This window comes from Triturus cristatus, chromosome 2_2 (genome assembly GCF_964204655.1).
Source record: "Triturus cristatus chromosome 2_2, aTriCri1.1, whole genome shotgun sequence".
Taxonomy (NCBI): Eukaryota; Metazoa; Chordata; class Amphibia; order Caudata; family Salamandridae; genus Triturus; species Triturus cristatus.
In genome coordinates, this window is record NC_140582.1 from 816,448,762 (window position 1) to 816,464,672 (window position 15,911).

Below are 15,911 nucleotides of genomic sequence, written 5' to 3' on the forward strand. Positions count from 1 at the left end.
TGCCTAGAACTTCTAGCGGGGTCTTTTGCGATTCGGTGTTTCTCCCCTCATCAGACCAATTGTTGTATTCTTCTCCGCATGGACAACGTTTCAGCGGTCCGGTATGTCAACAAGTTGGGGGGAACACGATCCAAGATTTTGGCGGAGATCGCCAAGGATTTTTGGCACTTCTGTCTTCAACAGAAGATCACAGTTATTGCCGAATATCTTCCCGGTTGCCGCAATCAGATTGCGGACTGGAACTCTCGCCATCTTCGCGACTTCAGCGATTGGCGCCTTCACCCGCGCATTTTTCGCATTCTCCGTCGGACTTGGGGTCATTGTCACCTAGATCTGTTTGCGTCTCGCCTGAATACTCAACTCCCTCTATTCTTCAGCTGGAGGCCGGATCCGAAAGCCCTGGCCACAGATGCATTTCTTCAGACTTGGCCGTCCACTCTGTGCTACGCCTTTCCCCCGTTCATGTTGATTCCCAGGGTTCTGGCCTACTCGAAACGTTTTCAAACGGAGCTGATTCTCATTGTTCCGCTGTGGAGAGCTCAACCATGGTTCCCGGACCTTCTGGAGATGTGTTGTGCGGTTCCGTTCCTTCTTCCCCAGAAGTGGAATCTGTTGCTGGATCCCCTAGGCGATCCGCATCCCCTGGTTCTATCCGGCAATCTCCTACTGTTGGCGTGCCGAATTTCGGGGATCGCTGGTCGCTCCCAGGCCTTTCATGCGACGCTTCCAAATTCATCAGTGACGCCTGGTCTCCCAGTACTCACAAAAGATATAGAGCCTCATGGAAGCGTTGGTGTGACTGGTGTGTTCAACGGGAAGTTGATCCCGCTTCAGCTGATGTGGCTCTGATTATTAATTTTCTAGCTTTTCTCGCTTCTTCTGGTCTGGCCTATCGTACGGTCAACAACTTCCGTTCCGCCATCTCTGCCGCCCATGTTCCCATTAATGGCAAACCGGCGGGTGAACATCCTTTAATTTCCAAATTGCTTAAGGGCATTCGTCTAGCGAACCCTCCGTGCCCTAAATATGTCTCGCTTTGGGATGTCTCCATTGTTTTGAGATTTTTGGAGGCTTGGCCTTCTAATTCCTTACTTTCTCGTAAACAGCTCTCTGCTAAATTGACTATGCTGTTATGTCTCGTTTCTTGTAAACGAGTGTCTGACGTGCGGGCGTTAGACTTGGCAGGTCGCAGATTTACACCTGAGGGTGTCACTTTTCTAATCTCTAAACGCACCAAGACTGCTACCTCTTCGGTTACTTATCCTTCCTTTCCTCATCACCCCAACCTTTGCGTTGTGCAATGTGTCAAGGATTACGAGGTATGTACTGCACCTTTACGTTCTGATACACAGGGTCAATTACTTATTGCCTTGCAAAAACCTTTTCGTCCTGTTACTCCTGCTACATTAGCTCGCTGGGTTAGATGGCTCTTATCTGAGGCTGGAATTGATGTTTCCATTTTTGGTGCTCACTCGGCTCGCGGGGCCATGGCCTCTAAAGCGTTCTCGATGGGTGTTTCATTACTGGACATCATGAAAACCGCAGATTGGTCTTCTGATTCTATGTTCAAAACCTTTTATTACAAGCCTATCGAACATATTGCTTCTGTTGTGGTGGATCAGCTTTGAACAAGCATAATCGGAGCCTCCTGTCCTGACATAGAATTAAAAATTTGCAAACATTCGTGACAAGAATTTTCAATTCTATTAAGGACAAGGAGGCGAGGATTATCCCACCCAAATTCATGTTTGATTCTCATGTTTATCATTGTCACAGTGGCATTTGATTTATGACAATGCATTGTATTTCTCAATGTTTACCCTTCCCTTTTATTGCCTTCACTCTCTTTATTGGATGAGTATTACGGCTGTACTTTTCTTTTCAGGTTCTGACCCGAAATAGTGATTTCTACTGTTTATCCTGTTTACTCCGCTTGGATCATCTGCTGCCTTCCTCTGTTCGGCGTTTGCTGTGTTTCTAGCGTCAGGATGATCACCGACTGTGGCTGATGGACTTGGTTTCCTGGCTTGCTTCTTTTTCCATTGGATTTCATGTTTTTCATGTGAACTGCTCCTCACCAAAGAAAGAGGACGTACTATCTACTGTTGTACCTTTTATAGGAGAGACTCTATGGTTGTCACGTGGTACCCGGGTACTCATGGGTACTGTAGTTTTTTCGTTTCATAAACGGTTCTGATTGGCTGCTGGGCATTTCTAATAAAGAAATGAGAAAGCATAATCCTCGCCTCCTTGTCCTTAATAGAATTGAAAATTCTTGTCACGAATGTTTGCAAATTTTTAATCCTTCGTGCCCGCCTCCACGCTAATTATGCCACACTTCTCGTTTCCACTTCCCAACAAGAACTCGACACTCCCGGCAGTTCAAGACCAAAATGTATCTTTTATTTGGCGTGCGAGGAAATCAAGGCGTTTCGGTTTGTGGGAACGATAAGTGTGGCGTGTGTTTATATATATATATATAGCAGCTGGAGAACTCTCTCGTCCACCTATGGAGGTGGCAAACTATACAAGTTTGTGGTTCCCGCTTATTGAAACGGCGCCTACGAGAATGTGAACTAACATCCCGCGGCTGCAACGAGGGGTGCCCGACAACACAGGATCTTTCAAGTGGCAGGCCCATTTGGGAAACGATGGAGTGCGGCTGGGGTTGTATTAACAGAGCTCCAAATGGATGCGGAAAGAACGACATCGAAGCTGACACCTGAAAAAGCATCCATTATTGCTGAGCCAATTACATCGGGATTGCAGCCTTCCCATTGGCCACCCATTCACCAATCAGAAGGAAGGTGACTATTTTTAAACGAATCAGTGACTGTGTTGCATTTCACGAACCTGAACGAGAGCACTGAGGAAGGCGAGAGACGCCGAAATGCATTTGTTGTTCATGGTTTTTAATTAAAATGAATTTTCGGACACCCCGTGAGTGCTCCTTTATTGTGGCGGAGTTGTTTAGAAACACGCGAGTCCTACCCTCGCGCAAGGAGTCACCCGTTATGGAGTTCGGCAGTGGCATATGGTGGGAAATCGTGCAAGATATATATATATATATATATATATATATATATATATATATATATTCACTGAAAAAACCATAGGTTTCACACATGTTATAGTTAGCGGAAATTTTACTGATAAAAAACCAATGAAATTCCCCCTTATAGTTAGTGCAGGCAACTATAACTCACGCGACCGCAATCTTCTGCTGATGACATATGTGTCTTTATGAAAAAAAAATATTTGTAATATATGTATAGCTAAAAATGTATGGAAGAAGACATGGGTAAATAAGTGTCTAAATACAGTATTAGCATCAGCAGAGGATTGCGGTCGCGTGAGTTATAGTTGCCTGCACTAACTATAACGGGGGAATTTCATTGGTTTTTTATCAGTAAAATTTCCGCTAACTATAACATGTGTGAAACCTATGGTTTTTTCAGTGAATTTGCAAGGTTTTTTAAATGCTAATTCCTAACTATAACGTGTGTGAAACCTATGGTTTTTTCAGTGAATTTGTACGGTTTTTTAAATGCTAAGTTACTTTACGCCATTCGAGGCGTGCGCGCCCACTTAACGCAGTTCGTTCCGTGCACGGTTTTTATCAACTTTAATGGGGTGGGGTCAATGTGGATAGTGTTTTTTTTATTTCGATTTTATAATTTCATGTTGCCAAAATTTAGTTTTTTTTACCTATTAATAAGCCCTGTACATTTGGTGGCCTACGGCCACCAAAAGCACAGGGGGTGGGGTAAGTGTGGATAGTGTTTTTTTTATTTTTTTTTTTTTACCGTACGCTTACGGTAAGCGTACGGTAAGCGTACTCGGCGAAATTGCCGAAAAAAAAATAAAACCGTTTTTGCTCTTGGGGGATGTTTGGGGACTCCCTCAACATGACTATGTGGGAGGGAGTTGTCAAAACAGCCCCGTAACATGTTTTTGGCCATCTTGTTTGATAAACAACACTCAGTGCGAGAGACAAAATGGCGGCCGCCGCTTCCTGGTTTCGGCCGATTCGAATGTTTACTAAGATCTAAGAGCCAATCAGAATCGCGCTCGCGCACGCCACCGTACGCTTACGGTAAGCGTACGGTAAGCGTACCGTAAGCGGGCTCAGATATATATATTGATTTAAAGGCTATTTTCTCAGAATCTACTGAACAGATTTACACCAAACCTACAAAAGGCACTTCCTTGACCTAGGGACTACCTCTCTGCCAAATTTCTAGTAATTCTGTTCAGCCGTTCGGGCTGTAGCTCGTTCTAAAGGTCCTATGGAAAAATGCATGGGAAAAACGCGTTTTGGGACCCCCCTTTTATCTCAGCCCCCGCTTGACGAATCCCCCCGAGACTTTCAGGGTAGGAGCGGAGCGTAGCGCCCCACCTATTTCGAGAAATTTGCGAGGATTCATCGACCGGTGCCAAAGTTATTCAAAATAGAATGTTGAGGTTTTCCTATGGAAAAGGGGTCCTAACTATAACTACCTACTGGCGACCGCCAGTAGGTAATATATATATATATATATATATATATATATATATACAGTGTTAAAAGTTATTAAGGTGTCAAAAATAATGTGCAGTAACATAGTGTAATAGTTATTTGTCCCCCCCGCCCAAAGGAGTGTGTGTACTAGGGTATTTATTTTCACAACCGTGCGTCCGTTATCCTATATGGGCCGTTCTGGAGGATGTACAGCAGTCTGGGAAGGGCCACCATCGTGAACAGTGCAGCCCTTCCCATCAACAATAGGGGCAACCTATGCCAATGTTTGCCATCCCGTGCTAGGCCCTGGAGCATGGGCGTCAGATTCACTTCATAGTGCGCCTTAGGGTCATGTGTTATCCAAATACCTAGGTATTTACCTTTCTGTTTCTAGCTGTAGGGGTAATTTCCCATCCTGGGTTCAGTGGCTTAATGGGAACAGCAGGGACTTCTCCCAATTTATATATGTCTACCAGAAATAAAAAAAGATGTCCCGCAGTTTTGCCAGTGTCTGTGAGTCTCCTTAAATACAGCAGAATATCATCTGCATATAGGGGATATGCTCCCTTCCCATCCTGTGCTACCCGGCCACCCCCAGACTTGTGCATCAGTCCGCACCCATGCAGCCAGGGCTTCTGTCACCAATGCAGATGGCTTCGCCGATAGTCGACATCCCTGCCTCGTGCCCCTCGGCACTCGCAGTTCCCAGCATGTGTGTCCCTTCACTTTTACCCCAGCTTTTGGTTTGTCATATAGCAGTCTAACCCACTTGATGTACTTTGGTCCAAAGCCCATCCTGGCCAGGACATCAAAGAGGTACGGCCATTCCACAAAGCCAAAGGCCTGATTAGTGTCAAGTGAGGTAATGACGTGTTCCTCTTTCAGGGATTCCAGTCCTGCCAGTTTGTTATGAAGCCTCCTCTGGTTCAGCCTGGTGGATCGTCATAGCATGAACCCCGCTTGGTCTGGGTGTACTATATCCACTATCACTCCCCTTAGCCTCACTGCACGAACCTTTGCCAGGATCTTAACATCGGTATTAAGTAGAGAGATCGGCTGGTAGCATCCCACTGATTGTGTGGTTCCCTGCCTTTGGGATCAGAATGACTATTGCCGTCTGCATACCCTCCGGCAGCTCCCCGCCTCGAATGCAGTCTATGGGCAGCATGGAAGGGCCCCGCCGTTCTCCTTGCCACTGTGTGAGCATTTTTGTTTCAAAGTGTTCTGAGAAGAAACACATAAATGTATAGAGGGCAACGTCCCTCATTTGTAATTCTGGTGAAGCATATGAATTCGCCTAATAATGGGGTTTATACACCTCCTTTTGTAATGTCGTTAACCCCAGTAACCAGATGACCTGGTTGATTTGACAGGATACCATTGCTTTGTAGCACGGAGGACAAAGAAAACGACGACAACTGCAGCAGTATAAAAGGATAGGTGTAATGTGTCAGTCTTGTTTAAACACACATCAAATACGGAAAAAGGAAAACAGTTGCCTCTTCAGTTTTCCAGCCGACCCCATCGGATTTCCGTAGGGTGCTGCAGCACCCTTGGTTCTAGTGCCACTCTGGACACCAGTGGGAAACAGCACTACGCACTCTGCTTTACTGCCACTGGGCCGCATTAAGTGTTTCTGTGAAATGCTGGTACATTTCTCGGTAACAAATGTCTAAACTTGATAAACATTCTATTGTATTCGCAAATGTAAGAGACCTGTTCCTTTCGTGGTGGACAGTATCCCCTTGGCAAAGTACCATGTAATATTACCACCATCATGTTTCTCTGTACTCGTGCTTTCTTTAGGAACCTGGCATTTTGATATATTATTAGTTCATAGTGCTGGTGTAAAAACAAGCTAGCCCAAACGGAGTGCTCTATGCACTTGAGAAGTTGTGGCTTGTATTCTGACTACAAATATACTTCTGAAAACCAGGCACGGTAGAATTATAGTTAGCATTTCCTATGGCTTTTATTTGAATATAAAACACCTCTCTGGCGATAGAGCAAAAATAATATATTTTGTTGTGTGTCCTCCACGGCAAGCCGTGATTAATGCAGTGTTTTATTTCATCAGATGAGATGACCGCTCAGAAAAAGTTTGATGAAATCCGAAAGGCGAATCAAGCTGCAGTCAAAAAGTTTGCGGGGGATCATTACAGCTCTTCGTCCGAAGATGAAGGCGATGAAGAAACTGAAGGGAAGCATGGAAAGATACTGGACCGCACGTTTACAACCTACACCAACCAAACAGGTAATAAGAACCGGGGTGGGGGGAATGTGTGTGTGCCTGTCTGCGCATTTGCCTGCACTGTCCATAAGTGTGATTGCAGAGACATAGTTTAACCTGGGGAAAGGAGGTCTAAAGGGCCCATCAATCAGTCCATAAAGGCGTGTGTAGAACAGGTATCTAGGTACTCAAGGGGGATGCTGCATGACAACAGATGATTGACTGGAGGAAACATTGTCAGTGAAGCAATACCTCACTTTTCCCTTAGTCACAGAGCACGGTGCTGTCAACCCTCCAAACGTTGACGCGATAGATCACTTGCATCTACTTGAATAACGTTTTCTGATATCATTTTTATTTTTCTACAGCTATTGCTAAAAATAGAATATTGCACTAAGACACTATGAAGCTGCAAGTGAATATATGTGTAGCAAAGCCTGCAAATCATTTGAAACAGGTTGATGATTCCATCTGTTAAATCTCCAGCTGCCAGTCATGTTCTTGGATAAATATGTATAGAAGGCACTTCATGACATTATCATCTATAGGTTTTCTTATAAGGTGCTCAATTAACCCAGTAGGGTACCCGACCACCCAAGGAGAAAAACAGAGGCTTTTGATGATCCAGATGAGAAAGAGTTTATTGATTCTTAAAGTCTTAAGATTATTTGCTTGTCAGAGGGGTTGAGCCATGTTAATTTAAATATTTAACTAAGAAAAAAGCTTCAGTTTGTTTGTAACACTCCTAATCGCATCATTTTATACCCCAGACCCTTCACTCTATACTCCTACCACCGAATCCATAACACCATACCCTTAACCCCTAAAACCTCAACTGTATATATCTAACCTCTAAACCCTAAGCCTGACCCTCTGTACCTCGAACCCTTAATCGTACACCCCAAACCAGTAGCCTTTTAACCCTATCACATAAACTATTTTACTTATAACTGTATACCTCTAAGTCCTGCACATTTTACCTCTGTAACCTTAACCACAGTACCATTAACCCCTATTCCTTTAACCCCTGTTCGCTCAACCCCTTTCACACTGTCCTTACTTCAATATATTTGCTTCTTTTTCAAAGCGTTTATGTGAAGATTTTGAGACATTATCCTTCGAGGGACGGATGCAGATAATTCTACAACTTTTCAATGCACTTGCAAAGAATTTATCACCAGCACACGCTTCCTTCCACTATACACCAGTCTGACTTTATCTGATGCTTTGCCATCTCTGAATGTGCCTGGGACCATATTTAGAGAGCTGTGTCCTGCTACGGGAGGCCTCTAGAACAAGAATTTGCAATGCAATAGATCTCACATTTACGAGAGTTTGATCTATTGGCATTCTGAATGGCAATAGTTTAAAATCTCACAAATGCGAGACCTATTTCATTGCAAATACTTTTTTTGTAAAAGCGCCCCATGCCGCGATTTGACGTTAATGGAGGCCCCCCCCTTTCTTTAGACGAGCCGAGTCTTAAGAAAGGTCGAAGGCCGTCATTAAAGTGAAACTGCAGTATGTGGCTCTTTTAGAAAAAAAAGCATTTGTTTGTCAAGTTGATAAACCAATGCTTTTTTTTTTTGTTGTAAAAACGCCCCATGCAGTGGTTTCACTTTAATGGCGGCCGCAGACCTTTCTTTAGACGCGTTTCGTCTAAAGAAAGGGGGCGGCCTCCGTTAATGTGAAAGCGCGGCATGGGGCACTTCTACAGAAAACAAAAAAAAGTGAATAAATAGGAAAAAAAAAACAATGCAGCTGCGTTCGGCGCTGCAAATAAAACAAAGGCGCAGAGTTAGGAGAGAGCGTGTCGTGCCTGCAACCTCAGACAGGTCAAAACCATTTAAAGAAGTAGTGCTTAGAGGCTGTAATTAAAGCCTACTGAGTAACAACACTAGTAAGAGGGCCGGTCCTTATGGGAGGTCACAAGATGAGACAAGACGGTCCTAAGGAGGAACTACTAGTCCTAAGGAGGAACTACTAAGCCTATAGACCAATCAAAAGCCTCTGGTTACAAAGGACAATTACACAAGCCAAAGAAAATTATGGGCAGAGAGTGGGCGGAGCTTCAAGTCCTTACCTGAATACAGCATGCTTTGCAGCGCATGCGCTGCCCAGGCTCGACCTAAAAATAAAAACAGAGAAAGCGTGCCAGCAACCAAGTATCAAGAGAGAGACTGGGGTTTGCTTTCTAATAGGAAATGCAGAGCAAGAGATAGCGAGAGTGAGATAATGAGGGAGAGGACTCTTGGGTTTGAATGCAAGTCTGCCATTATTGTTCATAAACAGGAATTCAGGACATAATGACAGTGAATCAGGGAGGAGGGGTAGTAATGGATCGAGGGAGGGGCCAGCATAGATCTGAGAATGCAGGGTATGAAATAGCAGTAGTGCATAGGAGGAAACCATGATTCACTATGAACTGCCTGGCCGTGATGTGCCTGCGAGGGTTGGGGATCTTTTTATTTATTAATTAGTTGTGCAAATGCATTATACTATTTCACTGTGTTTTTATATGACATAACCTTCGAGATTCTTTGCAAAACCTGCGGGCAAAAAGGGGTTTGAACACCTAATGATGTTTTGGTCCATCTGGAGCATGCTGCAGCGAGGGATTAGGCATCAACCTATGCCTATATATTTGCCCCTTAATGCTTGTGTTGCTGGTTGTGATAACAAGAAGATTTCTAAATACAAAACATATTTTTGTAAACACACCGCTCCTTTTTGATTGAAGACCTGGAGTGCAGCTTACGTCAAGGCTTGTACACACAAATACGTTAAATAGGAATACCGAAAGCCAGAGTGAATTCTGTCATGCAAACTTGCATAGTGAGCACTATTGTGTATACTCTGATGAAGTGAATGTGTTCCATTCACAGGTAAGGGGATAGAATCACAGATGCAGAAATGCAAAGAAAACTGCGTCCAATTCAGTGGCACAGTGAACGCTAAAGCTCGCTACCCAGTGAAAGCATGGTGTCGCCTCGAACGAATCATGGCACAAAAGTGATACTGGCAGGACTGGGTGATAACCAGTAGTGCTGAGAGTTTATCAGACAGGATCAATAGTGAACATTACTTTCATATTGTGTAGTACTACATCATGTTGGGTAGAACTGTATGATACCAAACAGTACTGTAATTTTGAGCTGTCACTTGTAGTTTACAACGGCATCAGTTTATGCTGCACAGCACTGTTGGCACTAGGCAGCATTGTTTCTGTTTTTAGAAGACCCACATCATATTGGACATCGTTGTGCAGTATTTGCTGCTGTAGAGTCGTAATGGGCAGAACAGACATCAATATGGAATATGAAACAGAAGGGTTCTCCGATTAGTAAATTATGGTATTTCACAGTTTGAAAAGGTGAAAAGTAGTTGTGAACATCCTTCATTGATGCTCATCATCACCTTTCAACAAAGATTTCGTACTCTGAAAATAGGAGCAGTTGCAAATTGAAGAGGGTAATTTGACTTAATGCGTTTGTTTTATGTATTATGCTACACGTGCCTCAGAGTCACAGTTTACTATTATCACCATCACCATAATTCCTCTTCCCTTTATTTAATTATGAATTATGGCCATGCCACTGTCTTTGCTGCTTTTGTGATCTTCCTTTCTTCCACAATCCCACAGTTGTCTGATTATAAAACCTGTTCATAACTCTACTTTCAGTTTTTTTTGTCTGCTGCTTTGCAGACACATTGTTACGGGTGAATCAAGACATCCACTATGCCTGTGGCAATAGGTATGTGTGCAGGAAACATAACCAGAAGCATCCTGATCAAATTCACATTTGCATGTGTAAATTTGTGAACATAGTCCTCTAAAAACTTCAGTTGAGAGGACGTAATGATTTGCACAAAACCTACAAATCAGTGAAATATGTCACAGCAGCCCGCACAATTCAGCGGAAAATAAAACAGATAGGAGGTAAAAAAAAAACAGTATAAGCAGTATAAAGTCAGGTCTTCAATTCCTATCTAAAAGGCAAATGCCGCTTGATTGAAGTCAAAGACTGGGGAGCGTAGTCCAGAGTCTAGCAGCAGCAACTGAGAAACCTCTATTCCCCACCTCGTCTTGTGAACTCTTGGCAAAGTGACCAAGTTGTGATGGGCTGTTTGCAGAGATCTACCTGGAGTGTACCCCTGGAACATGTCCCTTATCCCAGCTGGGCTTATTTGGTAAAGAGCCTAATGTATCATACAGATAGCCTTGAATTTGATACGCTTTCTGATGGGGATCCAGTGAAGCTCGCCCCGCAGAAGCAGATTGGCGCTTGGGAATTTCAAGAATAGTCCTAGTAAGAGCTTTCTGTACTACCTGGGCACTGATGTTAGAGTCCAAATAAAGGTAAGGTAAGGTAATTCTTTATTGTACAGTTAATTAAATCTCACAATTTAAAACCATCAACATTAAAATACTTAACAATCCTTGTTTGTACATTAATATTTTTAAATACAGACTGCTAATTGATATTGTACAATGTCTGTTCGTTCCTATGTGGCAGGTAAAAACTTGAAAAAAGTGCTTGTGCTTCAAAGTGTGACATGGGTTCATCAGGGCGGGTCCACGTAGAGGTTGACCGTTAAAGTGCCCAGTGAATCTTGAGTCTTTCAGTCACTATGTCAAAGTATTTTGTGAGTCTGCAGTTTAGCTGAATCTCTTCTGGGTTAAAACACAATTTTACAGCCTGCCTACAGGTCCTAATGCCCTTCTGATTCAGTGTAGCTCGGAGTAAGGCGCGCCTTATGTCAATCAAATTTGGGCAGATGCAAATAATATGTACTAGGTCCTCATTTCCTGTTCCACAAATGCGACAGGTCTGATCTCTGGTCTCCTTTTCCAAGGTGGCAGATGAGGAAGAATTGGTAAAATACAAAAGCGCAGCTTTAAAAAAAAATCTTTTATCTTCTGTTTAACTCCCATTTTCACGTAGGATTGTTGCATAAGAGCTTTATAGTCATTAAGTACTATCCATCCATGGGCTCTCTTGGCCAAAGTTTCCTTGTCCTCTGTTATGGAGATCAGTTTTGTCACTTTAGTTACGACCTTTGTAAAGCTCTTGTGATCTGTGGAGGATTCCCAGAGGTTGGTCAGTTCGAGGCTTTCTAGTGATTTGACCAAGTACTCTCAGGCAGGAGATTTCTTCCGATATGACAGCTCTGCCCAAAGATGCGCATTTAGGAATCCTTGCTTGGTGCCTCTGATCTTATGCCAGCATTTTATATACGCACCCCTTTCTACTGTTTGCTTTTGAAGACCGAATTCCAGACGAATTTGGGCGGGAGACAAATAGTTTGGTAGTTGAAAAATTCCTCTGTGTGTGCAACTTATTATTTTATCTAAAACTATTGCGTCTTTCCCGTGCATTGGTTCGCTTCCATATGTAAGCTTTGGCTGCAATCGTGCTCAAATCACCTGTAATAGGGGAACTAGTGTTCGGTCTGGTAGAACTTTCTTCAGGGGCCTCATTGCATGGTAGCGTGTTATTCCCCTTTTTTCGCAAGGCCTCCAATTGGGGTTTGTACGAGCCTCTGCTGTCAAGTAAAACTCCAAGGTACTTGTAATTGATTACCCGGTCTAGGGTCCGCCCATCCAGACACCACGTGATGTTCTTGGTCTTTTTATAATTCACTGGCATGATTTTTGTTTTCTTTAAGTTGATGCATAATGCATTGCGTTTCGAGAATTTATTAGTAATGTCCAGCAGGTGTTGCATGCTGATTGGTGTCCGGCCTATTAAAACCAAGTCATCGGCGTATAGGAGGTTGGACAACAAGATATTTCCCAGACGTGGCGCGTGCGATGTATTGATTTCCAGTTCCCCTGGAAGGTCTGCTAAAAAGAGATTGAACAGCATGGGGGCTAGAAAGCACCCTTGTTTCAAGCCTTTGGTGTTAATTTGCCTTGAGAGCTGCGTCTCGGCTCCCAGCTTGATCTTGACCCAGGTATCGGTGTGTAATAGGATTAGCTGTTTAGGATTAGCTGTTTTAGGAGGAATTCAGGTATTCCCCACTTTTCCAACTTCTGCCACAGTTTGGCGCGAACTATGTGGTCAAATGCTGTGCTGTAGTCTATGAAACATAGCAATAGCGAGCTCTTTGCTGCTTTGTCCGCGTCTATCAGCAAGGTTAGCACCATGATGTTAATTAAAGTACCCTGTCCTCCACAGAACCCTGTTTGGTTTATGGGGATGATGCCTTTTGCTGTTGCCTAGGTTGTCAATTCCTCCAGGACTAGCCCTGTGTAATACTTTGCCTCTATATCTATTAGAGCCACGAGTCGGTAGTTGTTTGGGTCAGCCTGTTTGTAAATTGGGCTGATGATCGATCCTTTCCAGGATGCTGGGATTTTTTCTCTTTCCTGAATGCCCTAGAAGACTGGTTCTAGTATTTCGCTCCAGAATTCTGCATCCTGCTTATGCATTATTGGAGGTATTCCATTTGGGCCTGGGGCTCCTTCCCGCTACCCCCTTTGATATTTGTGTCTTGATCCGGGCTGCTGTTATTTCTTTTCTAAATTCTTTGCAGTTTGATGATGGTTTGGAGCCCGATGTGCCGTCCGTCCCGATGTCTTTTTGATTTCTTGGGGTCACATCATGTGTGATGCCTTCGCTTATCCTTTGTTTAGTACTATTTATGTTGTTATCACTCGTTTCCTATCGGTGGTGCACGTCATTTTCTCAGCTGAGCTCCCCTCTTGGTTCTTGTCATTAAAGTGGTTGTGCAGGTGGTGTGCCCAAACGGCTTCTGTTATTTGTGAGTTTATTCCTGGATGGGCTGCCCGCTGAAGGTTGTTGATTTTCTGCCAGAACCTGGCACTGTTTTTTTTAATCTTCGAGTCATGCAGTATCTTTACCCAAAGTTCTTCATTCTCTTGCCTTTTCTTTTCCCAGACCATCTTTCTAGGTCTCGCCTGACCCAGCGCTTGCGCTGGTCTGGCGAGACTTTAAGTAAGGGCTTCAAAAAATGCCACCGCCGGCCACTGCTTGTAGTGCATGTGCGCGGGCGCGCGCTTGAGCAGAGGCGCCATATGGCGTGATTACTGCTGCGCGCCCCCCACTCGCACATGCACTGCAAGCTGTGGCCGGCGGTAGCATTTTTAGGTCTCGCTAGAGCCAGTGCATGTGCTGCTCTGGCGAGAAATTTAGTAGCTGGTTTTAAAAGTGCTACCCACAGGCTTTTGCCGGCCACCAGCTTGCTATTACGCGCACAAGCGTGCACAGCTGCCATCTGGCTTGCTGTGCACGTCGCGCGCGCGCGCTTGTGCGCGTAATAGCAAGTTGGTGGCCGGCAAAAGCCTGTGGGTAGGACTAATCCCCTCCCCTGCCCCCTCCCCTACCCCCTCTCTTCTCACACTCCATATCCATATCTTTCTTCTTCCTATTGCATGCTAAGTCTGTCTCTTCCCTTCTCTTGCCTTAGTACTATTATCTCTCTTCTGAACCCTGCCCGCCTCTGCTGCTCTCTTTGTAGCCCTATTCCTCCTCAAACTGCCTCTTTCTGCGACCCTTGCCCACTCCTCCATTTCTAGGGTGCCTTTTATGATCCTGACTTTTCCCTTACGGTCCCGACAGTCCCTTGCTGCAGCTCCCTTCCTCTGTAGTGTGTGTTCCGTTTTTTTTGTCATTTCCGGAAGCTTCCCTCTTTAACTCCCGGCGTGACTCATCCTCTCTCCCTCTCGCTTCTCTGCCTCCTAAGTCTGCCTCTTTACTCTTCTCTCCTTCGGGATGCCCTTCCTCCTTCCCCTGCGTCTCACCTGTGCACGCCGGTGTGGCCGTCTCTCCGGTTTGCGCTCTCCGAAAGGACCAGGTTCGAGTCTCGGTGTCAGCTCATCATTGTGTGAATCACTTAATCTCCCTGTGCGTCCAAAAAAACGGACGTGTCCTTGTGTAATGTATCTGGTGCTCATTTAAAAGCGCTTCAATACCTTCAGGTCGAGTTCGCGCTACATAAATCTGCAAAAAATAAATAAACGAAAAGCACTGCCGTAGCACCCCGATCACTCAGGAACCCTGCAATTCCGGAACTGTCAACCCACCACTTTCCTGTCCTCAAGCAGTGGAGAACCTTTGTGTTCTATGTGCTCGCTGTATTAGGCGTATGCTTCAGCACTCGTTATGTCATGTTATAGCCCTCAATTTGTCGAGTCAGAAGTGACTGTTTAGTCGTGGCTGTGGCGCAACAGTCCGTTTATTCACATAGCTGGTGTGAAATCAAATTGGTAAAGGATCGAACAAATTAGATGTATATGGCCCGTCCATTACCTGCTTGTCATCCCATCAGTGATGAGCGATTAGTTCTAATTTTTATCATTAGCTCTTGCAATCTACTTTTTTGAAAAGCTCAGTCATTGCAGACTCCTTTTACCTTGTTTCTCTGAGCCATGCAGAATCATACCATTCTCTCCAACCCACCTCCCGAGATGCTGCCCAACCGACCAACCTGTAGCAGGGATCAAGAATTCTGATGGTGCTATAGCTCATCCTCTTATCTCTAGCGTCAATGAATTATATATGTTGTTTCCCCATCTCATATGCTTTCTTATACTAGGAAAAGGTCTCACAATTCTGAGACTTCATACCACACTGTTCATCTGTCATTCTATTCGCCTCCTAATTCTACAACATCATCTTCTTTGCCATTCTTCATATACAACCTGAAGGTTATGTTGAGCTATGTGAGATCAGTGGTAAAACATATCCTCCACATTGCTCATCTCTGTGAATCTCCAAGTCTTGAGCTCTGTTGCTTAGCTGACACTTGGGTACAGGCAAATTCAGATTACATTTTGCATGAGCTATTACCAGATAACTATTAGATCTTGAGAGGTGCTCAACCTAATAAACCCAGAAAACCAAAAGCAGGGTAGCCGTTCTTTGTTAGAAGAACATATATATTAAACATTTTCAAAGTAGATTTCAATGCAAAACTGGAAACATAACAATAAACTTGCTTTGATTTTATCACCTTTCCCCTACACCACACACAATTTTCTGCCTTAGTCTCAACTTCCAATAAAGAAGGTATAGGACGGACCACCCTTCATAATGATCAACATTGTTATTGTTCTGGGCAACTTCAACTATCATTTAGAAAGTCCAGTTGCAGTAGAACATTGTATTTTTAAAAAGCTCAAGATTGTTGATTACATTGTTAAACACTTATAAG

General features: G+C 44.0%; 1 protein-coding gene across 1 annotated transcript in view; it reads left to right on the forward strand.

Moving 5' to 3' along the window:
- Positions 1-15,911, forward strand: part of NFXL1 (nuclear transcription factor, X-box binding like 1) — a 716,350-nt gene that overhangs the window by 72,366 nt on the left and 628,073 nt on the right. The window contains exon 3 of the mRNA XM_085642145.1: positions 6,579-6,755. Within this exon, the coding sequence (XP_085498271.1) occupies positions 6,579-6,755 (177 nt within the window). The remainder of the gene's footprint in view (positions 1-6,578; positions 6,756-15,911) is intronic.